A 27,237-nucleotide genomic window follows, 5' to 3' on the forward strand; every position below is an offset into this window, starting at 1 on the left:
GCATTACCATCGCTGAATCCCCCACTATCAACATCCTAGGCGCTACCATTGACCAGAAACTGAACTGGAGTAGCTATATAAATATGGTGGCTACAAGAGCAGGTCAGAGGTGGGGAATCCTGCGGCGACTACCTCACCTCCTGACTCCCCAAAGCCTGTCCACCATCTGCAAGGCACAAGTCAGGAGTGTGATGGAATACTCTCCACTTGCCTGGATGGGTGCAGCTCCAACAACACTCAAGAAGCTCGACACCATCCAGGACAAAGCAGCCACTTGATTGGCACCCCATCTACAAACATTAACTCCCTCCACCACCGCACACAGTGGCAGCAGTGTGTATCATCTACAAAATGCACTGCAGCAATGCACCAAGGCTCCTTAGACAGCACCTTCCAAACCCACGACCTCTCCCAACTAGAAGGACAAGGGCAGCAAATGCATGAGAACACCACCACCTGCAAGTTCCCCTCCAAGTCACACATCATCCTGACTTGGAACTATAATCGCCATTCCTGCACTGTCACTGGGTCAAAATCCTGGAACTCCCTTCCGAACAGCACTGTGGGTGTACCTACCCCACATCGACTGCAGCAGTTCAAGAAGGCAGCTCAGCAGCACCTTCTCAAGGGCAATTAGGGATGGGCAATAAATGCTGGCCTGGTCAGCGACACCCACATCCCATGAATGAATTAAAAAAAATGAAGTTCAATGCAGAAAATGTGAAGTGATTCATTTTGGTAGGAAGAACATGGAGAGACAATATAGAATAAAGGGTACAATTCTAAAGGGGGCGCAGGAGCAGGGGGACCTGGGTGTATCTGTGCATAAGTCATTGAAGGTGGCAGGACAGGTTGAGAGAGTGGTTAATAAAGCATACAGTATTAGGCTTTATTAATAGGCGCATAGAGTACAGGAGCAAGGAATCACATGTTGAACTTGTATAATACACAAGTTCGGCCTCAGCCGGAGTATTGTGTACAATTCTTGGTGCGCACTTTAGGAAAGGCGCAAGGGCATTGGAGAGAGTACAGAAAAGATTCACAAGAATGGTTCCAGGGATGAGGAATTTCAGTCATGAAGATAGATTGAAGAAGTTAGGACTGTTTTCCTTGGAGAAGGCAGAGAGGTGATTTGATAAGAGGTATTCAAAATCATGAGGGGTCTTAACAGAGTAGATGAACTGTTCCCACTCATGAAAGGATCGAGAACGAGAGGGCACAGATATAAAGTATTTGGTAAAAGAAGCAAAAAAGTGATATGGGGAAAAAATATTTTCACCCAGCGAGTGGTTAAGGTTTGGAATGCACTGCCCGAGAATGTGGTGGAGGCAGGTTCAACTGAAGCATTCAAGAGGGAATTAGACAGTTATATGAAAAGGTAGAATGTGCAGTGTTACAGGGAGATGGGATGGAACTGAGGGATTTGCTCTTTCAGAGAGCCAGTGTGGACATGATGGGCTGAATGGCCTCCTTCTGCACTGTAACAATGTGATTCTGTGAAGTGGCTAGAAATACGTCTCTTAAAGGCCTCAATTGGCTGCTGGGCAGGCAGGCCATTGTCAGCCTATTTCCTCCGCCCCCCCCAATTAAATTGCAGTGCGACGGGGCCCCCCCCCCCCCCGCCTCTGGGGGCCCCATATGCAATGCCACAGGGGATCGAGTAGTATTCTTAATGGAGAATCAGCACTGAAGACCTCCCATAGCACTAACGTTGAATCAGAGGATATGGTAGTATGGGAAGGGGAAGATCTTGGAGGGTACAACTTTTAAAAAATATATAGAATTTGAGAACTGATAAGGTATGGGGGCATATATTATATTCTTCTATGATTATGCACTCCTCTATTGGCCATGCATGAAGACAAGAAATTTGTCCATTGTTAAATGTAATCATGGTTTTTATTTTCAATATTTTATTTACACATACAAAGAGAGAGGAGAGAAAGGGAAATAGAATTACATTTATACAAAGTGTAGTGTTCAAATGCCAACTAGGAATAATGAGGTATTTGCCAGGTTTTTGTTAATAAAAAGGCACATCATGAGATATTTACATCATCTTTAAATATTGCAGTGAAAATAGCACCAGAGACAATAAGTTGTGAGCGAGAGAGAGCGCGAGAGAGAGAGAGAGCGCGAGAGAGAGAGAGAGCGCGAGAGAGAGAGAGAGCGCGAGAGAGAGAGAGAGCGCGAGAGAGAGAGAGAGCGCGAGAGAGAGAGAGAGCGCGAGAGAGAGAGAGAGAGCGCGAGAGAGAGAGAGAGAGCGCGAGAGAGAGAGAGAGAGCGCGCGAGAGAGAGAGAGAGCGCGCGAGAGAGAGAGAGAGCGCGCGAGAGAGAGAGAGCGCGCGAGAGAGAGAGAGAGCGCGAGAGAGAAAAAAAACACAGCTTTTTTTTCTAATCAATTTCAAGTTTCCAGTCCTCTCAATGGGATGACCAACAAGCAACATTCTGGTTTCACAAACATGTACTGCATACATCCACATTTAGAACTGGGGTACCACAAGTTCATCCAGTGGAAGCCCCATGATATGTAATTTCTTATCTATTATCCATGACTAAATGTTCCAAATTTAGAAATTTACTCAACCGTTACAGCAATACTTCAAGCACAGGAATAAAGTACAACACAAATATTAAATCTATTTAATGTTTCTGGTGCTGCAAGACTGATAAGTCAGAAAAATTTTAGTGTTAATGGGGTATGTAAAAGGGCAACTTTTTGTGTAACTGAGAAATTGGACAAGGGAGGTCCCGTTGCATTTTCAAATATAATATGAAAGCAGCCCAGAAAGCAAAACACTTAAGTATTAATTACAGCAATAAATTTCTTACATTGAGAGGAAGAGCAACCTGACTTGAACCTGGTGATTTCAATGTAATAACAATTCATATTAAGAAAAGCCAGCATTGATCATTCCACAATATCTTTAACCAAGGTAATCACAGTCTTGTTGGTTCAGGAGTGCATGGGGGGCGACAGTATATTTACAAGGAGCGAGGTAAAACTAATGCATATTTATTTTGGATTAAACTTGATATCCACTAGTTTAAAATGCAGTGATACAGCCAGAGATTCTGCTATATACATAAGTAATTTGTAGGAGGTATCAGGATATAAATGTTCTTAAAATGATAAATACCAATTTGAGTTGATGCACCATAAATAGTTGGGCATGAATCACTGATGCTGTGGAAACTGAGTTTACTCCATTGTTAACTCGATTCAAACATAAGTTATGACCTACACAATACAGAACGCATGTGTTAAGGTTCTTAAAGGCAGTTCATTGTTAAACAAGATTGTTGCCACACCAAAGTAGTTTAGAAATGGCTTTAAGATTATTAATCTGAAACCCGATGAACTAGGTTTCTTCTAAGTAAAAGGTCTCGCATACATATTTCTAATCTAATTGGTCCATGGGCCAATTTTGAGAGTCATTCTGATGCCTGAACCATTTAGAAAAGGATTTCCTGGTTGGCTGTCTAATCCACTTTGCAAACTTCCTGCTACAATTCAGGAATCATCTGAGCTGGTGAAGAAATTGATCTGTTTGTCTGAAGTTGCCAGACCCTGTTTTGCCAAAGCATCAGAATCTTGCACCATTGGATATGAGGAGCTGGGGAATTCGCACTGCTGAGAGTTAAGCTCCACAGAGGAGATTTGAGAAGTGAGGTAAAACTGGTGCTGCTTTGAGTTAGGTGGTAGGCTCAGGCATTTTCTCAGAGGCATGTTAGGCTGAACACTGGAAAGTAAAAAAAAACATTACAAGAAATTCAGTTCATGTTTCAAATTAAAAGGTCCTATTAAATGACATTGAACCCCATAAAGTGAAAACACTAACACAATAACCTAGATTTAAAAAAATAGTCTTCCTATTACTGAATGCAGTGTTCAATAGAGTGCTATTAAAGCAGTAATCAACTCCAGACAGCGCATGGAAGAAACCATCGAAGGCCACACCTTTGGGATTTTCCAAAACTCATTTGAGTTGAAACTCAATTTGCTGTGGAAAATTATCCCTTTCTTGAAGCCATGATTTCAGATTATATTATAAGGATATGGAGTCAGCCTGGTTTTCCCACAGGAAGGGAGGCAAGGAGAGTAAATCCACCCCTTCCTGAAGAAATGACAGCTGTTTGTGTATCACTCCAACCTGGTAGCTGTCAAGCTATATAGGCAGAAGCCAGTATACAAGTCATGTGATTTTAACTGGGGAATGGTACAAAGACACTGAAATGAGAACCAAATATATTGAAAATAGGGAACTTAAATCACATTTAACTCCAGGGTTCTCAAAACTGAGCTTGTCAATCATGGTGTCAGTGACATGAACTTAGTATATCAACCCTATAAATATCTATTTAATCACTTTGCTGGACACACAGGGTTGATATTGATACTAAGTTATCCATCTGAGATTTTTTTTTTTTTGAGCCCCACAGCCTGGCATCACCCCAACACACCTGCTCTCCTTCCCACTTTGTAAAGAATTTTCCTATGTGGTACTTAATAAAAATCTAAGCATATTAAACCTACTTTATCTTCAAAGAACTCCAGAAGATTTGGGAAGGGTAATCTACCACCTTTAAATCTAGGACTTTATTGATGTTCCTTCTTATACTTCATTGTTCACTACTCCAGTATACTTAATTTTCTCAATTAGCAATGTCAAGTTCAAAGGTCTGGTCATTCTTTTCAAAATATAAAAATCGGCACTATGTAATTCCTTCAAGATATTCACCAAAATGTGCCTAATATCAATTGCCAGCTCCTTTAATAGGAAGTGTTGAAATCTCAGGCAGACTAAGACCATCACTACTTAGAGTAATTTCTATATTGTCTTTAGTTTGTTCAGAATCTCGTCACCAGCCGATGTGGCTGTTCTGTATTAGGTATTATGCAACTTTTCGATCAAAACAGTGACACATTTACATCAGTAATAATCAGGTTGCACATCAGCAGGAGTAAATTATAAAAAGGTGACAGTGTTGCTACAGTGAAAAGGAAACCGTTACATTTTGAAATGGATCGTCAACAGAAATCCTCTATGTGTGCAGTTTTTTTTTTAAAGCCAAGCATTCAGCAGTTACCATTTTCAGTTTACTAATGGCAACTAATTTCCAAATCATAGACTCAACATATCTTTTGTGATACTCAGTTCAGGTGGTATTTAACAAACCCATTTCCAACAATGAAAGATGCATTTTGAAATTATATTGTTGCCGGTCTCATTTTGGACTGAGAAAAATATGGTAGCCCTACAACATAGGCCTATAAAATGTGGTAAAGTAAGTCCAAGATTAAGAGCAACCCAATAGTGATATTCAGTTAAAAAGTGACCATTCTCTTTAAACTGCCTTCAGCTTTTGTTGTTTCCAAACATATTTAAAGTCCATTACATTGCCTATTTTATGAGAGAAAAATATTGCTGAGCTCCTGAAAATAATTTTTTTGAATATATTATTACAGCCACCCACCCCATTTGGAAATATTAACTTCCCAAAGATTATTATTATTTTTTTTTTAAAAGCTACTTACCTAAAACGTGGCTGCCCCCCAAAACGCTTTGTAGCTCGATGATAAATGACACCACCAATAATGTATAGTTGTTCACGCATCCAGCAAACATCCTCTGGGACATCGGGAAGCCACTCCACTAACCTGTGGAATATTTACGAAGTACATTAGTCACAGGGAAACTGCACCCAAGTTATTGCAATTGACATATTCATTTACTGATAGCAATTAATCCAGTATTTGCCTAAAACCAATCTTCAACTGTCACTATAAAACAGGCAATTTCACCACTCTAAGCTCGTGCTGGTATAAAGTCACAATCAGTCTGGGAGACTGCAGTACAAAACTCACTTCTATCCTATTCACATGAAGTTCAGTAAAAATCTGGTTCCCTGCCTGCTGAATTCACTTCATATATTCTGCAGGGTCTAACAATAGATAACTGCAAGTTTTTAAAAAAAGCAGAAAATGCTGGAAACACTTGGCTGCTCAGTATTTTGCTTTAGTTTTAATAGCAAACTGCATGTGGGTAAATTGTACATGTACATTTATTCTGGAATTACAGAAAAGCTATTAAACCAACTGTCCATCTGCAGTTATTGCCAAGTCTGACCATAGACCTTCTGATATTCAGGGGAGATCTGAAATTGTATGACCTACATGGGTCAACCCAACTGTATCAAGAGCAACTTGACCTACATGTCATTGGAACCACAATTTGAGAGTTGTCACTAGCACGGACAAAATCCACCTCAAGTAGATTCAGCACCTCAAACAGCACTGATGTCACTATATACACTTTGCAACATTGCCTCATACAGCACTCTTAGCATGGGAGGCAATCCTGGAAAGTAATTGGGAGATTGAAACTTACCAACATTTAAAAAAAAAAAATTGCCTCCCCTTCACTCATGCTGGCACACAGCTCCAATGTCACTGGGAGCCCTCCAGTACGTTGTGGAAGTGGCCTTTCTCCACATGAAAGTTGAACTGTCATTATGTCTCAGCAGTCTACTTGATAGCAGCAGTAGCAGCCACCAAGGTGGATAGTGCAAGTGAATATACACATTCTACTGGCATCACTGCATGGCATTCTGGGGTGGGAACCGTGGCAGACTTTTATCTTCCTTAAGCCAGGGACAATAGATTAAGTTGCAGTGCTCCCGATGGGAGTCAGCTAGTTGACCTTTACTAAAGAACAAAAAATATTTTACAATATATTTTACATTTGCACGTCCTCAAAATTTCAATGCTACTGTCACTGACTTACAGGGCCATGAAGCAAATGAGATTGCATTGTTACCCCTAAAAGGTGCTGAGAATAACAGCTCTTTTAAACAACCGGCACAATGGGTCCAATGGCCTCCTTCTATGCTGCATCATTCTATGATCCTAAGATGCAGCTTCTAAAAAAAGGCTTTACATATTTTCCTCAAAAAGGGATTTTCTGGACCATGCCCGATAGTTGTCTCAGGTGAATATTTATTTTCTTCAGTACTGAGATGAATTGATTGTTCCCAGGTGTGAATACATTAACCAGTTTTATTGATGTTTCCTGGCACCGTTCTTGTGGAATTATCATGGTTTAGAAACAAAATAGGGAGGGAATTGGATTGAGACATTTTTCAAAATATATAGTGAGATTCACTCAGGATCATAGTTAGCTCCAAAATGTCAACAGATGCACCAAAAACAAATGCTCTGAGGCAGCATAACCCATAGAAAATAACATGTCTCCAGCATGGTCATAATCTTTAAATAAAATTTCACCATTTTTTGAGAGTTTAAAAAAAGTGGTGGAATGTCAGGTAGATCTGCAATGTCGGTTAAGTCAGCCCATGCAGCACTGCACTCCCAGTCCAACTTAGTGACTTCACATGTCATATGTCTATATTCACAGTTGTTTTGGTGCGGAGATGTGCCCGCTGAATGCTCCATCTACCTACACAGATCTGTGGCATGATGACGTGTTTTCTCGCTTGCTCACATCTACAAAATCTACTCAAAGTACTGGGGAGTTCCACAGACAGAAATTAGAGTTACCAAGTGGGCACTAAAGAGGAAAGAAACTAATAAAAAACGTAAGTTCTCTCTCATGGCTCAAATACATCAAGAGTACAACATAAAAATTCCTGCTATAATCAAATGATTTTGTAAAATAAGCACATCGCTGTAAAGCCAGTAGAATCAAGCTGTTCTCAACACTTACCTGCGGCCAAAAGAATAGGCAGACTCCAATGGTAGTGTGTAAGGTAGCATCGCATAGGATGCCATTCTAACCAAGAAGAGGTTGCTAAGCTGTGCATAAAGGCCACTTTTCTCTTTACACGCTTCATGCAATGCTACAGGAGGAAAAAAAAAAGTGAAAGTTAGAATTGAACTGTAAGTTGATTGCAGATATACTCTGGGCTTCTATGGAACTTCACTCCAGGACGTACATGAGTTAACATATCACATTTATTCAATTCTCAGATTGCACAGATGGTTTATGATTGGATTAGTTAATTGAACCTTTACATTCAAGCCCAGCATTTCTGTTTCCACAATACCATTACAAAGTCTTGGAGGTAGATTCTCTATTTTTCTATCATCCAGTGCCGATGCCCACTGATTTTTCCTCAGATCCTCGCTGTTTGATTTGGATTTTACTGTTGAAGCTCTGTTTGTGGCCATTGCTGGCACCTCCTCTTCCATGAATCGCATCCTGCTGTAACGATTGTCCCGATTCTTATTGTAGGTGGTGTCAGCTGCCCTCACTGATGTGAGGGAAGTCAAGTCATCTAGAAGGACTGGCATTTTAAGCAGATCTGAGAAGCAAACAAAAACAGGGTGATTTGTTGTCCAAGAGAATATTTTAACAAAACTGACATTTCAGCTTCAACTACAGGGCAGAGATCAAAGACAACAGAACTTAATACTTTGAGGAGTCGAACAGTAACAATTTAACACTGGTGCAAAGACACTTAAATTGTGCAATGCAAATTCAGAGTTAAGAACTAATTAATTATTGCTGAAAATAGAGACATGTTGTCAAAGCTTTTCGTCCTGCACACATCAGAATAATCTGCAAGAATAACCAATGTAAGGAAAAACAACAACTTATACTGTATGAGAAGAGAGTGCTGATTGGTTAGCAAGTGAACTCTAATTGGTAGAGGCATTGCCATGAAGAATGCACCAGTTTATGGTGACTGACTTAACTGCCAAGCTCTGTTTGAAATTTAAACCAGGCAGCTTGACTCTGATTGGTCAAGGCATTGTTCTGAGGAATGAACCAGCGTTTGGAAGTCACTTATTTTGTTCTGCTTAAACAGGTGCAACGTTTGTACATATTCTTTCCGTCTGCAAAGAACAGGGCCCTGTGTATTAATATATCTAGCTTCTAGTACTTAAGTGTAGAAAATGGCTCTAACAAATGAGATGAACGCTACTCTTTTCTAAGTGATTGAAGATTCAAATCCTGCAAAGTAATTCAAGACTTACTATTTCCTTCAAGGAATCGAAGTGCATCTACATAACCTTCATGGCACATTTCACCAAGCACCTGAAAATAGGTTACATAAAAAGTTTTTTTTTTAAAAAGTCAGACTACACAGGAAAAGCAATAAATCTCCAAATTGGTACCAACATTCTGCCTTATTCCAAGAAAGCAAATGGATGCAATACATCTCAGCAGCAGGAATTTAAACACAAGAACCAGTCAGCTGCTTGCTTAACTGCCCACTACACATTGTAACAGAAATTACACAAGCTGGGGTTATGTCCTTTTCATTATTCAGATAAACTAGAATACATTTTAGTATAGAACAAAGAAAAACTTCAAAATATGAAATAAACACAAAATCCTGGAAGTATATAACTAGTGCATCAACATTGGTAAGAGAAGAAAGATTAATGTCCTGATGAAAGATCCAGACCGGAAATATTAGCCTGTCTTGTCTCCAGGACCTATGTATTTCCTGTATTTTTTACTTGTATTAGATTAAGAAATTAGTTTGATGGACTCGCAGAAAAACTGGGAGACAAATGTATGAAAGAGTGCAAGAAGGAAGCAGCCATTTCCTGAATTGGATTTTTATTTTGTGCAACATCAAATCCAGACTTTGGAAAAATAAATGTCTGTGGCATTGCCCATTGTTAGTTTTTATTTTAAATTTTTTGGAGAGAGACTTCAGATACTGACGTCATCCAGTGGTCAGAGCCTGAAAATGCATTGTGATAGTTGGCATAGTAAAATTGAGCATGAAATGTTGCAAGTGAATTTATCTCTACCTCCCACCCAGTGAAACCAGATAGGTGGGCAGTTTTTAAAAAGAAAAATCACTCAAGTTACTTCCCCACCTGGGGCTACCGGGAACCGACCAGTTCCAATTTTCATTTGCTCTCCTGAGCAGGCTGCAAAAGATACTTACAAAAGAAGTTTAAAAAAAAAACATTTGTCAGACCCAACTGCAGTTTTTAATAAGCAGCCTCAGCAGGAAGCAGTGGTGAGCTGCCCGCCAGGCCAACCCAGCCACAAAGAGGATTGAGGCTAGAAGAGGCCCCAAAAATGAAAGTTTTCAAACTTTCCTCTAGGTCCAATAAGGAAGCTTCTGCCTCCCTGACTGCAATATTGTCCCCCCTCCCCACCCTGCCCCAACCATCCCAAAATAAGATTAATGGACCAGGAAGTGTGCACCCCAAGAAAGGCCAGAACATTTGAATATTCTGATAAAGCATAATTAAATAAATACACTGAAGGGTTTTTCTATAACCAAACTATTAGGAAAATTCAAAAAATCCACAGTCCATTTTTTTTGGGGGTGGGGGCGGGGGTTGGTGTTCAAACACATGTACCCAAAAGAATTTCCAAAAATAATTTTAATAAACCATTAAAAAATTTCAATGATCTGAAATACTGTAAATTTCAAACCTAGCTTCAGATAAGAGCTAAACATTTCATCTACCTTTGGTTCTGGAGGGAAAAGTGCTCGAGTCAGTCGATACAGGTTTCCCAAGCTGAACTGGATGCTGGTGTTGGTGACTCTCAGTTCGTGGAAGTTGCTAGAGTTGTCTCGAGGGCAGATATCACTTTCTCCAGAGAATGGAGACACAGTAATTGTGTTCTTCAACTCATACTGAGGCAAGTTGTTGCTGATCCCTCCATCCACATAGCGCTAACAAAATAAGGGGTCAATTTTCAATACAAGGCTATGGCCTTCCAGTTCCAACTCAGTTTACAGATTCGTACAAGCTTTGTCTTTGAAACCAAAAATTTCTTCCTAAGCCACAATCGCAAAATAGTTACGGTTTAAAATTGCAAAATGTTTTTTTTTAAAAAAACAGGGGAAGACAAAAAACAAGATTAAAATACTTCGTGCTAATATCAGAAGCTTGTATAAATGAATGACTGTGCCCTGTGTGAGGGAGCCTAATTAATTATAAATCTAGGATAATTCTGCAGTTTTGGATTTCAAACTTGCAGGCTAACTTCCCCTGTATATAGTAAGCACAGTAACTTCAGGCTAGTCCTCCAATTAGATCATTAGCACTCACCTTTTAAAAAGGGATTACACATTTACTCTGGTGCTGTTTTTCTAAGAACCGTTTTTTGGTACTTCTTTGCAACTAGGTTATAGACGCAGGAAAATAAAAATGTAAAAACTCAATGCAAAGAGCCACCAGTAACAACTGTTCCAGTAAAAAAAACCTCATTATTTGAGAAGTTCAGTACAGTAAAGAAAGTGACTAGTGAGCACTATAGTAGGCTAAAGTTTCAAAATGTTCTGGTAAACAAGGCTACTGTTTCTCAGAAGTTAAGAGGGATATAATATGAACTTAGTACTGTGCAGTGCCCAAAACTGAACAAGTTCATTCCCAACAGATGGGAACAGGCAAAAATAACTTGTACTTTTATATATTAGACATGCAGGGTAAGTCACCCTTTGGAACTAACCTTCATGGGCAAATAGGGATAAGCAACAAATGGTGGCCTTGCCAGTGACACTCATCCCATGAATGAATACTAAATATCAAAATGGAGAAAGGTGTTTCATGGGAAAAGCCATGTAGACTAACTGGTTTAAGCTACAACATATTTCACAAGTGAAAAAGTAAGCTTTCATTAATCCAGAAAAAAATTAAACCCTGCAGCCAAGGGCCCCACTTTGAATGCTGATTAGCCTAGATATGCAGGCAGAACCTGAGATCTAACCATGGAAATGTGTTTAACTACCAACAGTTTTGCCTTTGTCTTTCTTACAGCCTAATAGGATTGAATTTGTGAGGAAATCTTCTGAATAAAAGCATCTGGCTCCTTAATGCTTTCATACATAAATTGTTGCTAGATACAGTCAAAGTCCTTGCTGGATAAGGCAATATTTTTCTACCTATTTGAGAAGGATGGACAAACATCTAGTTCAAACATTTTCACTGGTCACCTTCATAATCCAATATTTTAACATTACCCACTATACTGTGTCTCATTCCCAAAGACAAGCTTCAAATTAAGAACTACTTGTGACTGGGCTTTACCATCATGAGGGTCAATTCTTTGCCAAGCTGTCAGTGTCTTGTTGCAGACAGCTCACTTTAAAGGGGGGGGGGGGGGTGAAAGATCCCAGAGTTCTCTCTCAAATCGACCTCTTCATTTTCCCTTCTTCGCTCTCACTAGCCCAGATTATTCCATTACCAAGATGATCTGTTCCATGGCATCCTTCCATTCTAAGTAACTAGCTATTGTTGTGACAGCGCAGCACTTGAAGCATCCAGTCCCGATGGGCACCTCCCCCTTCAGAGAGCTTCACTAAGAATTGAGACTTGCAATCATGTGTATTGATGATAGTAGTGACATAGTCCTCCTGATCACACCATCCAACCACTGTGGCCAAGAAACTGCTGCATGATTCTGGCAGGCTCTCATCAGAAAACAGAAGTAAATCTAGATTTTACAGCCATTAGGGGGAATTTTATGCTTTTCCCCCACATTGGCTTTGGAGACAGGGAGAGCAAATAATTGGGGGCACCCCCTCCTTTATTTTTGTGCCAGATCAAAACTCCTTGCTGCTGACTCCCCACACCTCCCTTCCCTGCAACACCCCTCCCACCCTGACTGACCAGTGGCTTGGGTTCAGTGCCTCAGAGTCCAGTACCCGTAGCAGTCACTGCCTCCATGGTGGTGCTGCTCAGTGAAGGAGCTGCCAGCCTCTGATTGGCCAACAGCTTTGAACAGGTGGGACTTCCATCATATGGTTGCTTAATCCTGGGGAAGGCACTGTCCACTTAAGTACTTAATTGGCACGTAATCCGGCAGGCCTTCCCAGAGGCGGTGACGTGGGGCTCTAGCCAGCACTTTAGCTGGTGGTCGAGGACTGTCCCTCCTCCCCCGCCAAGATAAAATCCCAACCATGATGTCTGTTCCATTTCCAAGATAAATTCAGCCCAATTGTATTAGTAACTTTGCAGTGCACTTGACGCTATATGCATATCTGTCTCACTCCCGCTGACCCTACATCTGTCCTTTGTTGAAAGGAGAACGCACGGCACCATCTCCAAATCTGACCAATTTTTACCAAGGATCTCAGAATTATGGAACTCCTGATCTCCATCAGCCATCTCTTCATCCCACAACATACAAGCTTTTAAAAGATTAGCAAAAATTTGATTTATCTTGTTTTCACTTTTCAACTTGGTTGATTGCGGGGTCCATTAATTGTAGAAAATAACACCAACCATAGGTATTCTTCACAAACGTTTTATGGGCTTTCAGCAATCACCTGTTTCTCTATAAAGGCAGTATTATGGAGAATAGATTCTTTACACAGGTTTGAAAGTATATGAGAAGAAAATAAAAAAAATTAAATGCCTCCTTCTTCAAACCTTATAGCCTACAAAGATCACAGATCATATTTAAAATACTCTTACAAATGATAATTTCCAAATCTAGTCACTAACTAATACAGTCATGACCTGGACACCTAATACAGAGCTGAAATACTAACTGACAAGAACATTAACATACAAAACACACAAGTCACACAAACAATGGAGGCAAAAAAAAAGTTTCTTTTAACTTGTGAAATAAAAGCAAAATACTATGGATGCTGGAAATCTGAAATAAAAACCGTGCTGGAGATACTCAGCAGGTTTGGCAGCATCTGTCGAGAGAGAAACAGAGTTGTTGGCCGGAATTTTACCGGCATTAAACGTGTCTCTTCGGAGGCGTCCGGATGGTAAAATGAAACGCGATGACGTCAGGCCGTGTACCCGGCGTCATTACGCGCAGATGTCACTTTACCAATGTCGGAAGTCGGGCGTGAGTGAGTCTGCGCTCGCCGCCCGACTACAAGTAATTGAAAGGTAATTGAGGTCGTTTACAAAGCAATTGACTACAATTTTACGTCTGAGGTCTGATTTAACGTCCGTAAATCGGCTCGTGGGGCGTGTCGGCCAGCCGGCAGCTACATAAGGGCAGCAGGCATTGATTCAGGAGTGAGTTGGAAGTACAATTTTCAGTTTTACTCTGAAATAATTCTAATGCTATTTGTATTTCCTGACAAGGTGTGTGACTTGCAACTAGTGCTAAAGGATTCATCTGAGTGTTCTGCACTGCTGATGGGGACCCATCAACTTTGATTTATGTGGTGAAAGGAAGGGGATCTCGTGAGCCAGTACTAACTGTTGGAAGTTAATACCTGTGGTCAGAGCATCTGGTGAGTAGTACAGCAATGGAAATTGTTCAATGTGGAGATGGATCATCAGATGAGGAGGACCTTGCCCCTATGAGGGACAGATGGACAAATGGACAGGGGAACATGCAACAAGCTGACCCAGTGCACCATCGTGATGTGGGAAGGAGAGCAGGTGGCAGAGTCGCCCGGTAGTGAACATGTCAGGATACGTGCCTACCCACCAGGAGGGGCATACCGGCTGCGTCTGAGCTACCTGCAGCTGTCAGATCGCCAGTGCAGAAGACGACTGCGGCTGTCACATCTCTTTGTGAGATGTTGGCAGTGGATGTTTCCTCAAACTGTATCGGAGGCCATCGGAGGCCGGTCGCTCGAAAGGTTAAAATATCTCTTAACTTCTATGCGTCTGGCTCATTCCAAGCCTCAGCAGCAGACTTGTGCGGAGTTTCACAAGCAGCAGCGCACCACTGCATCAAGGTTGTGACTGATGCATTGTTCCAACGTGCTAACTAATTCATCACGTTCAAGGCAGACAACACTTGAGGCTGAGAGAGCCAGAGGCTTCAGCACTATGTCTGGGTTTCCAATGGAACAGGGAGTGATCGACTGTATTCATGTGGCCTTTAGAGCCCCAGCAGGTCAGTCGGGGGCATTGATTAACCGCAAGGGATACCATTCAATGAACGTTCAGCTCGTCTGTGATCATCGTCAGAGAATCATGCAGGTGTGTGCACGTTACCCTGGGAGTTGTCATGATGCCTTCGAAACTCCCACGTACCTGCACTTTTCAGGCCTCCAGACAGAATGGAGGGATGGATACTTGGCGACAGGGGTTATCCTCTGAAGACATGGCTCATGACACCAGTGAGGAATCCAAGGGGTCATGCGGAGGAACGATACAATGAGAGCCATGCGGCCACCACAGTGACCATCGAACAAACTACAGGCCTGCTTAAGATGAGGTTCAGGTGTCTTGACCGCTCAGGTGCAGCACTGCAGTATGCACCTTCAAGGGTGCTGTGCCTTGCATAACCTGGTGACTGAAAATGGAGAGGCACTGGAGAAGGATCAGTGTCAGCGCGATGTATCATCAGATGACTGTGATGTTTCTGATAAAGAAGCTGGACACCACTGACCTGATGGTCATGGAGAGGAAGCTGAATTTAATTTGGATCTAAGTGCTCGAGAGACAAGGGTGTCTTTAAGAGGCAGACATTTCCATTGAGAGTCTGTAAATTTTCACAATTGGGATTACTGTGTGACGAGACTAATCGTGAGGCTCTGAAAGGACAAATTCACTCACCTTCACGGGGAGAGAGAATGCAACGATGCAATCCTTCACATCATGAGGAATGCCACCCAGGTGTGAGACCTCACATGTTGAACTATTTTTGTTGAGCAACGATGTTGGAATTGACTTCAGGAAACCCATGACATATTCTCAGAGAACCCGATTTATTACAATATTTTATAACACATTCAAATAAAAAATGTTTCAATTCACCCTGTGAACCATTAGTGATGTTAAAGTGATTTCTTAAATCTTTTCCGAGTGCTCTTTCGGGTGCATGATCCCTCGCCACCAGACACACCAGAGGCAGGTGGCTGAACTGTTTGCTGCCCTGTTTGTGATGACTTTGGCGGACGTCCTCTGCTTGCTCGCGGCCGCGAGGGCCCCAGCATCTCAGGGCTCTCCTGAGAAATCTCATGAGTACCCTGTAACACCCTGGGATTTCGCTGATCACATGTCCCTGGCAGAGGGAGCAAGGAGCTGGAGGATGCATCAGAGGCGCCCCGAGAGGAGCTCCCATATGCAATCTGCTGCCCGTGCCCTCGTGAGGCTCGGACAACCTTCACTGGTGACATCAGAGGGATGAGCGGCCTCGACCTTGCGCCAGTGCATCAGATTCTGCTCTCTGATGCTGTCGTCCAGGGAGGCCACAATCGATCTGACGTCACGAAGTGCATCCAGAACTGGCCCTTCCACTGCAGCCGCCAATCTGTCAATGGGGGAAGCCAGATGTTCAATTGCCTGAGAGTGAGCAGAACTCATACTTAATTTAGTTTAGAGATACAGCACTGAAACAGGCCCTTCGGCCCACCGAGTCTGTGCCGACCATCAGCCACCCATTTATACTAATCGTACACTAATTTCATATTCCTACCACATCCCCACCTGTCCCTATATTTCCCTACCACCTACCTATACTAGGGGCAATTGCTAATGGCCAATTTACCTATCAACCTGCAAGTCTTTGGCTTGTGGGAGGAAACCGGAGCACCCGGAGGAAACCCACGCAGACACAGGGAGAACTTGCAAACTCCACACAGGCAGTACCCAGAATTGAACCCAAGTCACTGGAGCTGTGAGGCTGCGGTGCTAACCACTGCGCCGCCCATACTCTGGATGGATGTAGCCAGAGTTTGATTAATTGCGCGCATTGTCTCAGGCAGCTCCGCCAGATTTTCAAGGACCGCTTGCTGCATCTGCTACATCTCCCGCCGAATGGTTGTTCTCAAAGGCATGTCATCAGCTTGCTGCTCTGCACTGGCCTGGCCTCCCACACTCCTCCGACTGTGTGAGGCATCGGCCGATTCTGCCTCCGGTGGCTGGCCCGGCACCTGTGCTGTGCTGACACCTGGATGTGAAATCGAATCCACGGACACGCAAATCCCAACCGAGGTGTCTGTATCTGCGCTGGTGCTTGGTGCGTCGCGGGGATGTGACGGTGCGCCCTCTGAGGCACCCTCCTCAACCTCAGAGGTAGATGGTAGTACAATGGAGACGCTTCCTGTTCCATGCAGTTGGTCACCTGCTGGGAAAATCATATTGATCAGTTTGATCAGAAAGCCAGAGTTGAGAACATGTATTTGAGTCCATTATGGTCACGTCAGTGTGATGGGACTTTTGAGGGCCAAATTATGTTCATTAGTAAATCATAACAACATTGGCCCATCAACCTCCCCCACCCTGCCCCCTCCCCCCCGAAATGCACTAATCACCACTTTCTGGATCACTCACTCTCATGGCCATGTCCACCGGCCTTGCCATCTGCTACGGCTCGTCCTCCTTCCTCCCCTGCAATCAAAGCGTCCCCCTCCATTCGACTGAGGAATGCTGAACAGACCACACCACCACCTGTCCGGGACCTCTCTCGGGCATTGTGTACCCTCTCTTCCGAATGAAAGAAAAAAAATTAGGTCAAACATTTTTGTGCGCATGTCACGCAATCACCCAAATGGGTTGATGTGGCTTTTAACTGCTGTGCCATTGCTGAGCGTGCCCTCATCAATCCCTCCTTAACGTTCATCTCACATAGGGCGCATTGGTTAGCACCACAGCCTCACAGCTCCAGGGACCCGGGTTCGATTCTGGGTACTGCCTGTGCGGGGTTTGCAAGTTCTCCCTGTGACCGCGTGGGTTTTCGTCGGTGCTCCAGTTTCCTCCCACGGCCAAAGACTTGCAGGTGATAGGTAAATTGGCCATTGTGTAGGTAGGTGATAGGGAATATGGGATTACTGCAGGAATGCCCCTTACCCAGGCAGAGCAAAGCAGGTCATTGAGGTGCCTGTGGCACTGTATCCATGTGCGCTGACCAACGCCACGGCTGCTGACCTCCTCCGCGACCTCCAGCCAGGCCCTCTTCGTCACTGTTGATTGTCGCCTTCTACCATCTGAGTTGAAGAGGATATCACGCCTCTCCTCAACCGCCTGAAGGAGGATCTGTAGTGAAGCATCTGAAAAACGGGGGGCTGAGCGAGTGCTTCTCTCCTCCATGACCTCCTCCACCTGTGTTTAAATCTCTAACTCCTTCTGCACTAACAGGACTGTAGCCTCTCAGTGAACCACAACTACTACTGCAGATTTTTAAACAATGAATGAGTACCTGGTCAATTTCATTGAGGTAAACATTTTTCAAAGGTTTACGTCAGACATTCCCTGATGTGGCTCCCCCCCCCAATGATGTATATCTTCCCACCCGCACGAGCAGATTCAGGTCGCAGGTAAGCCGCGGGGCCACTAATTGGCTGCCCCGCGCATGATGCCGGTGGGCAGGAGACGCAGCGCAGGAACGCAGGTCGCATCCGTTTGAGTTCCACCCGTACCGGAGCCAGCGATGAAGGTAAAATTCCGGTCGATGTTTCTAGTCAAATATGACCAAGAATCTCATCAACTCCTTTGTATTCATGCTATTCCTTTCTTCTCTCCCATGCTCCTCCCACTTCCATTGCCCCAAAAATAAAAGCACAAAATTTCACAGTGCTACATCCCTATTGGAAGTGACAAACATTGAGGACCAGTGTTACCACCAGATGAGAAAGGTGTCGAGGGGTCTTTTACTGTCTTCACTTGGTCTTATTGTAACAGGGTTTAATTTTAAACACAGTGTTTGGAGATTCCCTTTGGTGAATCCTTGTTCACCACCTTCCAATCATAAGGCAAAGAAATGAGCACACCAGGTTTCCTTAGGTTTAAAGAGGAAAAGTGAAATTTATTAAAACAAACTCCAATTTAACCCCTACGGATAAATGATGTGCCCATGCTAACATGCACATGCGATACACACATGCAAATAGGGACAGAAAAGAGAAGAAAAAAGAGAGTAGAGAGGTTTGAGGCAATCTCTGAAGGGGGTTTCTTGTTACTGTTTGTGTTTCCAGCTGGCCATAGAGTCTTTGATTGTAGACAGCTCTTACTTTTTGTTGGGGTCCAGTATTCTTCTTAAACCTTGATCACATAGGAGATTTTTCTCTTTTAGTTTACCTGTCTTCAATGGTTTCCGAAGCTGGTGAGTACCAGATGAGAGCAGACAGGAGAGAGGTCTTTTCCAGTCTAGGAGCAAACAGCTTTGAGTTTTAACCCTGTGGCCAGTTCACATTAACACCCTATCTGTACTAATACTTTGTTTTTCAACATACCATTAACATATTGTTTGCCTTTGCTCCATGACCTTCTGGTCAGTTATTCCCTGTGACCTTGTCCTATCTGCTCCTCCTTTGTTATCTCTTGCCACACCCCCACTTTACTTGCTTAAAACCTTTCACATTTCTAATATCTGCTAGTTCTGAAGAGGGTCAATGACCTGAAACATTAACTCTGCTTCTCTCTCCACAGATGCTGTCAGACCTGCTGAGTATTTCCAGTTTAAAATCAATGTTCATGTGGTGAAATTAATTTTCCTCATTCTTGGCAGGTAGGGGGCTTGCCTGACAGCCAGTCACTGAAACCACATTGGGAGCAGCACAGTAAGTCAATAAGTATGTTTGGGGTGGTGGGGTGGAGAAGGCAGAGGGCAGGCAAACAACTGCAGGGTATGTTATGGTAAAACAAATACCGTACTTTAAAATAAACAAATTTCCTCAAGAATGGGCCATCAGCAAAGTTGGAGAGAGAAGATGATGAGAAAAATCAAATAGGTGTGATGACGCTAAACAGCAGATTTCCATTTTCTCTAAAAATGAAAAGATTTGTTTTCTTCAGTACCAATGGCTTGTCAAGAATACCACACACAATCTTCTCCTAGGACTCTAATGCTTCAAAGGGCCTGTGCAAGATCATACTTTGGCCTTTGCTGTCTGATTCTCCCCATTTTCTGTAGGGAAGCACCTAGTCCACAGTACAATTAGTAATCTGATACTGGAGAAACTACCAAAAGGCAAGAATTCCTCTGGGTCTCTATGCAAAATGACATTGAAGCATTTGAAGATTTCTACCAGTTGCTATTATCTTCTAGACTCCTTTCACGACCATCAGAAATGCCAGCCCGGAAAATTGCTATCCCATTTGGAAAAATTACAAATTCCAGTTTTATTTATTTTTGTGCCAGCTCAAGATCCTTTGAGTGGGTTATTTCATGAACAAAAATTTTCAATGTGAATTGCATCATGAAGCATTCTTAAAGGCTCCTCCTATATCAACAAGAACAAAGAACAGTACAGCACAGGAACAGGCCATTCGGCCCTCCAAACCTGCGCCGATCTTGATGCCTGCCTAAACTAAAACCTTCTGCACTTCCGGGGTCCGTATCCCTCTATTCCCATCCTATTCATGTATTTGTCAAGATGCCTCTTAAACGTCTCTATGGTACCTGCTTCCACCACCTCCCCTGGCAACAGGTTCCAGGCACGCACCACCCTCTGTGTAAAGAACTTGCCTCGCACATCCCCTCTAAACTTTGCCCCTCTCACCTTAAACCTATGTCCCCTAGTAACTGACTCTTCCACCCTGGGAAAAAGCTTCTGACTATCCACTTTGTCCATGCCGCTTATAACTTTGTAAACCTCTACCATGTAGCCCCTCCACCTCCATCGTTCCAGTGAAAACAATCCGAGTTTATCCAACCTCTCCTCATAGCTAATGCCCTCCAGACCAGGTAACATCCTGGTAAACCTCTTCTGTACCCTCTCCAAAGCCTCCACGTCCTTCTGGTAGTGTGGCGACCAGAATTGCACGCAATATTCTAAGTGTGGCCTAACTAAAGTTCTGTACAGCTGCAGCATGACTTGCCAATTTTTATACTCTATGCCCCGACCGATGAAGGCAAGCATGCCGTATGCCTTCTTGACTACCTTATTCACCTGCGTTGCCACTTTCAGTGACCGGTGGACCTGAATGCCCAGATCTCTCTGCCTGTCAATACTCCTAAGGGTTCTGCCAATTACTGTTTACTTCCCACCTGCATTAGACCTTCCAAAATGCACTACCTCACATTTGTCCGGATTAAACTCCATCTGCCATTTCTCCGCCCAAGTCTCCAACCGATCTATATCCTGCTGTATCCTCTGACAATCCTCATCACTGTCCGCAACTCCACCAACCTTTGTGTTGTCCGCAAACTTACTAATCAGACCAGCTACATTTTCCTCCAAATCATTTATATATACTACAAACAGCAAAGGTACCAGCACTGATTCCTGCGGAACACCACTAGTCACAGCCCTCCATTCAGAAAAGCACCCTCCGTCTTCTATGACCGAGCCAGTTCTGTATCCATCTTGCCAGCTCCCCTCTGATCCCATGTGACTTCACCTTTTGTATCAGTCTGCCATGAGGGACCTTGTCAAAGGCTTTAATGAAGACCATATAGATAACATCCACTGCCCTTCCTTCATCAATCATCTTTGTCACTTCCTCAAAAAACTCAATCAAATTAGTGAGACACGACCTCCCCTTCACAAAACCATGCTGCCTCTCGCTAATAAGTCCATTTGTTTCCAAATGGGAGTAAATCCTGTCCCGAAGAATCCTCTCTAATAATTTCCCTATCACTGACGTAAGGCTCACCAACCTATAATTTCCTGGATTATCCTTGCTACCCTTCTTAAACAAAGGAACAACATTGGCTATTCTCCAGTCCTCTGGGACCTCACCTGTAGCCAATGAGGATGCAAAGATTTCTGTCCAGGCCCCAGCAATTTCTTCCCTTGCCTCCCTCAGTATTCTGGGTTAGATCCCATCAGGCCCTGGGGACTTATCTACCTTAATGCTTTGCAAGACACCCAACACCTCCTCCTTTTTGATAATGAGATGACTCAGACTATCTACACTCCCTTTCCTAGGCTCATCATCCACCAAGTCCTTCTCCTTGGTGAATACTGATGCAAAGTACTCATTTAGTACCTCGCCCATTTCCTCTGGCTCCACACATAGATTCCCTTCTCTGTCTTTGAGTGGGCCAGACATTATTATTAAATCAGACATTTCAATTCACCCATGCTCAAGCCCTACTGATGTCCTATTGTCAACTTTGACCCTCCTTTTCAATTAAAAAAAGGCATTTAATTCACAATTGAAGACATTTTTCTCAAAAGCTTAAAAACTTACCACTCCTCGAAAAGATGGTGGAATGAGTCCACAGTAAATTGGAACAAAGGCACTGCAGATCAGAGCCTGAGGAGAATAAGCAGAGGGAAGAACTAATTGGAACAGGCATATTTTCATGCACAATTTATGGTGTTAGAAACAGATCAGAAAGCAACACAAGTTCATTGTCTACATTAATGTTAATGGCCCTCAAGGTTGTTTTCTGGGGGGAGGGGGCTTAAAAAACAGAGGGGAAGTTCCTTTACTTTATGAAGATTTCTTTGTGACAACCATTTGAACACCCAATCCTTAAGATACATAACAAAAACAAGAAATGCTGGAAATACTCAGCAGGTCTGGCAGCATCTGTGGAGAGAGAAGCAGAGTTAACGTTTCAGGTCAGTGACCCTTCTTCAGAACCTTAAGATATGTACTGCCTGAGGATTCCAATGAGCAGCCATTGGAATGAGTAAGGACACTTGACCAATGATTGGACAGGCTCAGATGCTAATTTAAATAAAGGTTACTTTTTGCTAACCCACAAACATTTTTGACAAGCCAAATTTCCACAAGAAATCGACTTTAAACCATATTAATAGTACTGAAATTTGTTTGAATGTTCTTATAATGGAGCTAGACATCCTTAAAACAAAATCAGCTCGCCAGTGCCTCAGTTCCAGTACTAATTTTGACGATGGCCTGGATTTTGCAGTCAGTGGCGTAGCAAGAGTGCTTGCCATTGACCTTGAAGAAAGCTGCCCACAAAGCCTCAGCAATCAGTGGTAGAAATTTCCCCTTTCCCCACGGTAGTTGAAATCTCTTGGAAAACCAAGGGGATGTCGTAGGGCTGAATTTTACAGGCTCCCTCGGGAGAGGAATGGAGACAGGGGGGGGAGGGGGGGGGGGGGTCGCCCAGTACCTGATGCCTTGGAATTTAGTCCTGTGCAGGGAAGGCCAAAGAGGGCAATTAACAGTCACTTAGGGGGATCTGTCTATTGTCGCTGGTATTTTATCGATGACGAGTCCCAACATGTGGGAAGGTCGCCCAGTGAAGCAGGTGACCTCCCTGTGGGCTTGGGGTGGTGGTGGTGGGGGGTGGGGGATCTGTGGCCACGGAGGGCCCTGTCAGCAAAGGCCGCCCTTCCGCTAACACATCCCTCACCTCATCCTCAACAACACCCACCCACCCCACCCCACCAGTGGGACTTCAAATACTACAGAGCTGTTGGCCCTCTGATTGGTCGACAGCTCTTGGAAGTGGGATTCCTGACACCAGGCAGTTAATTGCATTAATTAGAGCCCGGGAAGAAGAGGGGGCGGGGGAGGAAGAGGGGGCGGGGGAGGACGACTCCAAAGGGCCGAGGCAGGGTTTCCCATGACTCCTGCCAACTCCATAAAATCCAGCCCTTAGTGTGCAGCAATAATGCCACCAAACAAACAGCTAGGCAACCAATCAAGACGATGCATTCAGACACAGCAAACCAGGGAGTTAGAAGCAGTTAAAATCCTTCACTTACTTAAACTTTTGACTATATTAAGATAAAGGTAAAAATAAAGGTAAACAGATTTTTGAAAAAGAAAGTTGCTGTCAGTTTCAGTGGAGTAACAATAGCAAATGCTGACAGTTTCATTGTCATTACCACAGCAAAATCTGGGTCAATGTGTAAGGTGCCAGAGACTTTTACACAAGAGAACTCAAAATCTGTCACAAAAGCAAAATACTGCGGATGCTGGAAATCTGAAACAAAAACAAGAAATGCTGGATTCACTCAGCAGGTCTGGCAGCATCTGTGGAAAGAGAAGCAGAGTTAACGTTTCGGGTCAGTGACCCTTCTTCGGAAGAAGGGTCACTGACCCGAAACGTTAACTCTGCTTCTCTTTCCACAGATGCTGCCAGACCTGCTGAGTGAATCCAGCATTTCTTGTTTTTGTTTCAAAATCTGTCACTGTTGAGTGATCCATTTTCCTCCCTCGTGCTGAGGAAGTCAACAATTCACAGACTATCAGCCACTGTTGCATTCCTGCAACATTGCCTTGTACTGTCCAAAGAGATATGACTTTCAAAAATCGAGCAGGTATCACACAGTAAAGGACCACTACCATTTCTGAGGAGTTTTTTTAGTCTTACCTGGATGAGTTCTTCCTTGGAGTTGAACTCGGACACTAGCACATTCTCACCATCAGGTACCCTTGTAAGAGAAATGCAGAGCCTGCCTGTGGCTAGCTGGTGTGCATTTTCTGGAAGATTCTTGAAAAGCCCATTTCTCATTATTTTTACCAAGTTGAAAGATGGGTGCAGAGGTCCCAGGTTTCTTTTTCTGGCTTCTTTCGCCACTTTCATGATATCTGCACAACAATTATCTTGAAAAATTAAACAAAAAGCACATATAAAAAATTGCAGGTCAAAATACAAACAAATAGAAAAGCAAAATACTGCAGATGTTGGAAATCTGAAACAAAAAAAAAAACAGAAAATGCTGGAAACTCTTAGCAGGTTAGGCAACATCTGTGGAGAGAAAAACATTTAATATTTCAGGTCTGCATGACCTTTCATCAGAACTAACATGAACTTTCATCAGAACTGATGAAAGGTCACAGATCTGAAATATCAACTCTTTTTCTCCATAGCTGCTACCAGACTGATGTTGGTTATGATGGAGCTGTATAAAATGTTAGTTAGGCCAGAGCTGGAGTACTGTATACAGTTCTGGCCACACTATTGGAAGGATGTGATTGCACTGGAGAGGGTGCAGAGGAGATTCACCAGGATGTTGCCTGGACTGGAGCATTTCAGCTATGAAGAGAGACTGAAAAAGCTAGGGTTGTTTTCCTTAGAGCAGAGAAGGCTGAGGGGGGGGACCTGATTGAGGTACACAAAATTATGAGGGGCATTGATAGGGTAGATGGGAAGAAACTTCTTCCCTTAGCGGAGGTGTCAATAACCAGGGGCCACGATGGGCCTGTTTCTGTGCTGTATAACTCTATGACTCTATAACAGACTTGTTGAGTATTTCTAGCATTTACTGTACAAATAAATAGAACAGTATATAGAATCACAGAATAATACAGCAAAGAAGGAAGCCATTCAGCCCATTGTGCCTGTACCAATCTTTTGAAAGAGCTATCCAATTAATCATACTCCCCTGTTCTTTCCCCAAAGTCCTGCGAATTTTGACACTTCACATTTCAGATAGGACAAATTCAGGGCAGGGAATGGGAGGCAGAAAATTAGCGAGTGACTCTGAAAAACAGAAGAAGCAAAGGTTAAAAAGTGTGCAGCACAGGAATTTGGCAGTGTTAAAAGGTATTTATTTAAATGCAAGGATTAAAGCAAATAAAGCAATGAGCTCAGGGCACAGATAGACATATGGCCACATGATATCATTGCTACAATGGAAACTTGGCTTAAAGAGGGGCAAAAATGGCAGCTCAACATCCCTGGATATAGAGTTTTCAGGCAGGATAGAGGGGGATAAAAAAAAAAGAGGGTGTGTAGCATTATTGGCTAAAGAATCAATTACAGCTGTGAGGAGGGATGATATGATAAACAAATCATCAAATGAGACCATATGGGTTGAGCTCAAACAAAAAAAGCAGCAGCCACACTACTCGGAGTGTACTTTAGACCCCCAAAAAGGGAGATTGAAGAACAAATATGTAGGCAAATTTCGGAGTGCAAAAACTATAGGACAATAATAGTTGGGGATTTCAACTACCCTAATATCAACTGGGGTACGAACAGTGCGAACAGCACAGTGGGCACAAAATTCTTGAACTGCATTCAAGAGAACTTTTTTAGTCAGCATGTAACAAGCCCAATGAGAGGGGGCACAATTCAGGATTTAGTCTCCAGAAATGAAGCAGCAGTGGGTGACCATTTTGGAGATAGTGACCATAATACAGTTAGATTTAGCATTATTATGGAAAAGAAAAGGATAGAACATGTTTAAAATTCTAAATTGGGGGAAGGCAAATTTTACGAAGCTGAGGGGCAATCTGGCGAAAGTGGACTGGATACAGCTACTTGAAGGAAAATCAGTGGCAAACCAGTGGGAGGCATTCAAAAGTGAGATTCTATGGGCAGAGTGTAGACATGACGCCACAAAGAAAAAAGGGTGGTACTGCCAAATCTAGAGCCTCCAGGTTATCTAGAAACATACAGGGTAAGATAAAGCAGAAGAAAGCAAGCTTATGACAGTCACAAAAAACTTAATACTTCAGAAAGCTGAGGAGTATAGAAAGTGCAGGGGTGAAGTACAAAAAGGAAATTAGGAAAGCAAAGAGAGGACATGAAACAAATATTGGCAGGTAAAAATCAAGGAAAACCCAAAGAAGTTATATCAGTACATTAAGAGCAAGAGGATAACTAAGGAACAGGCAGGGCCCATCAGACATACAAGGGAACTTACACGTGGATACAGAAGATGTGGGCAGGGTTCTTAATGAGTACTTTGTCTTTACAAAAGGAGAGGGATGATGCAGACATTGTAGTTAAAGAGGAGTGTGAAATATTAGATACTATAAAGCATAATGAGAGGGGAAGTACTAGATAGTCTGACATCCTTGAAAGTGGATAAATCGCCAGGGCTGGATGGATTGCATCCCAGGTTGTTAAAGGAAGCAAGGGAGGAAATAGCAGATGCTCTGAGGATCATTTTCAAATCCTCACTAGATTCAGGCAAGTTACCAGAGGATGGGAGATCTGCAAACGTTGTACCATTGTTTAAACAGGGTGTGAGGCGCAGACCAAATAATTATAGGCCAGTCAGTCTGACCTCGGTGGTGGGAAAATTATTAGTTTATCCTATCTCTCAGAATTGATTCCGTCACTTAGAAAGGCATGGATTAATCAGGGATGGTCAGCATGGATTTATTAAGGGAAGGTAATGTCTTACTACCTTAATTGAATTTTTAGAAGTAGTAACAAGGAGGATTGATGAGGATAATGCAGTGGATGTGGTTTACATGGATTTTAGTAAGGCATTTGACAAGGTGCCACATGGCAGACTGGTCAGAAAAGTAAAAGCCCGTGGGATACAGGGGAATGTGGCAAGTTGGATCCAAAATTGGCTCAGTGACTGAAAACAAAGTCAACTGATGTTTGTGCAAATGGAAGGCGGTTTCCAGTGGCATTCCACAGGGCTCAGTGCTGGGTCCCTTGCTGTTTGTGGTATATATTCATGATATATTCATATATTTAAATGTGGGAGGCATGATTGGGACATTTGCAGATGACACAAAAATTGGCC

At 43.0% G+C, this 27,237-nt stretch overlaps 1 protein-coding gene across 1 annotated transcript in view; it reads right to left on the reverse strand.

Annotated features, from left to right (window-relative positions):
* Positions 1-1,925: 1,925 nt before the first annotated feature.
* pnpla3 (patatin-like phospholipase domain containing 3) overlaps positions 1,926-27,237 on the reverse strand; it is a 34,248-nt gene continuing 8,936 nt past the window's right edge. Inside the window, exons 2-9 of the mRNA XM_068050865.1 lie at positions 24,117-24,349; positions 22,010-22,075; positions 10,465-10,674; positions 9,002-9,062; positions 8,068-8,325; positions 7,728-7,860; positions 5,540-5,662; positions 1,926-3,743 (exon numbers count right to left, since the gene is read on the reverse strand). Of these exons, the coding sequence (XP_067906966.1) occupies positions 3,515-3,743; positions 5,540-5,662; positions 7,728-7,860; positions 8,068-8,325; positions 9,002-9,062; positions 10,465-10,674; positions 22,010-22,075; positions 24,117-24,349 (1,313 nt within the window). The 3' untranslated portion in view covers positions 1,926-3,514. The remainder of the gene's footprint in view (positions 3,744-5,539; positions 5,663-7,727; positions 7,861-8,067; positions 8,326-9,001; positions 9,063-10,464; positions 10,675-22,009; positions 22,076-24,116; positions 24,350-27,237) is intronic.

Source organism: Heterodontus francisci, chromosome 18, assembly GCF_036365525.1.
Source record: "Heterodontus francisci isolate sHetFra1 chromosome 18, sHetFra1.hap1, whole genome shotgun sequence".
NCBI classification, from domain to species: domain Eukaryota; kingdom Metazoa; phylum Chordata; class Chondrichthyes; order Heterodontiformes; family Heterodontidae; genus Heterodontus; species Heterodontus francisci.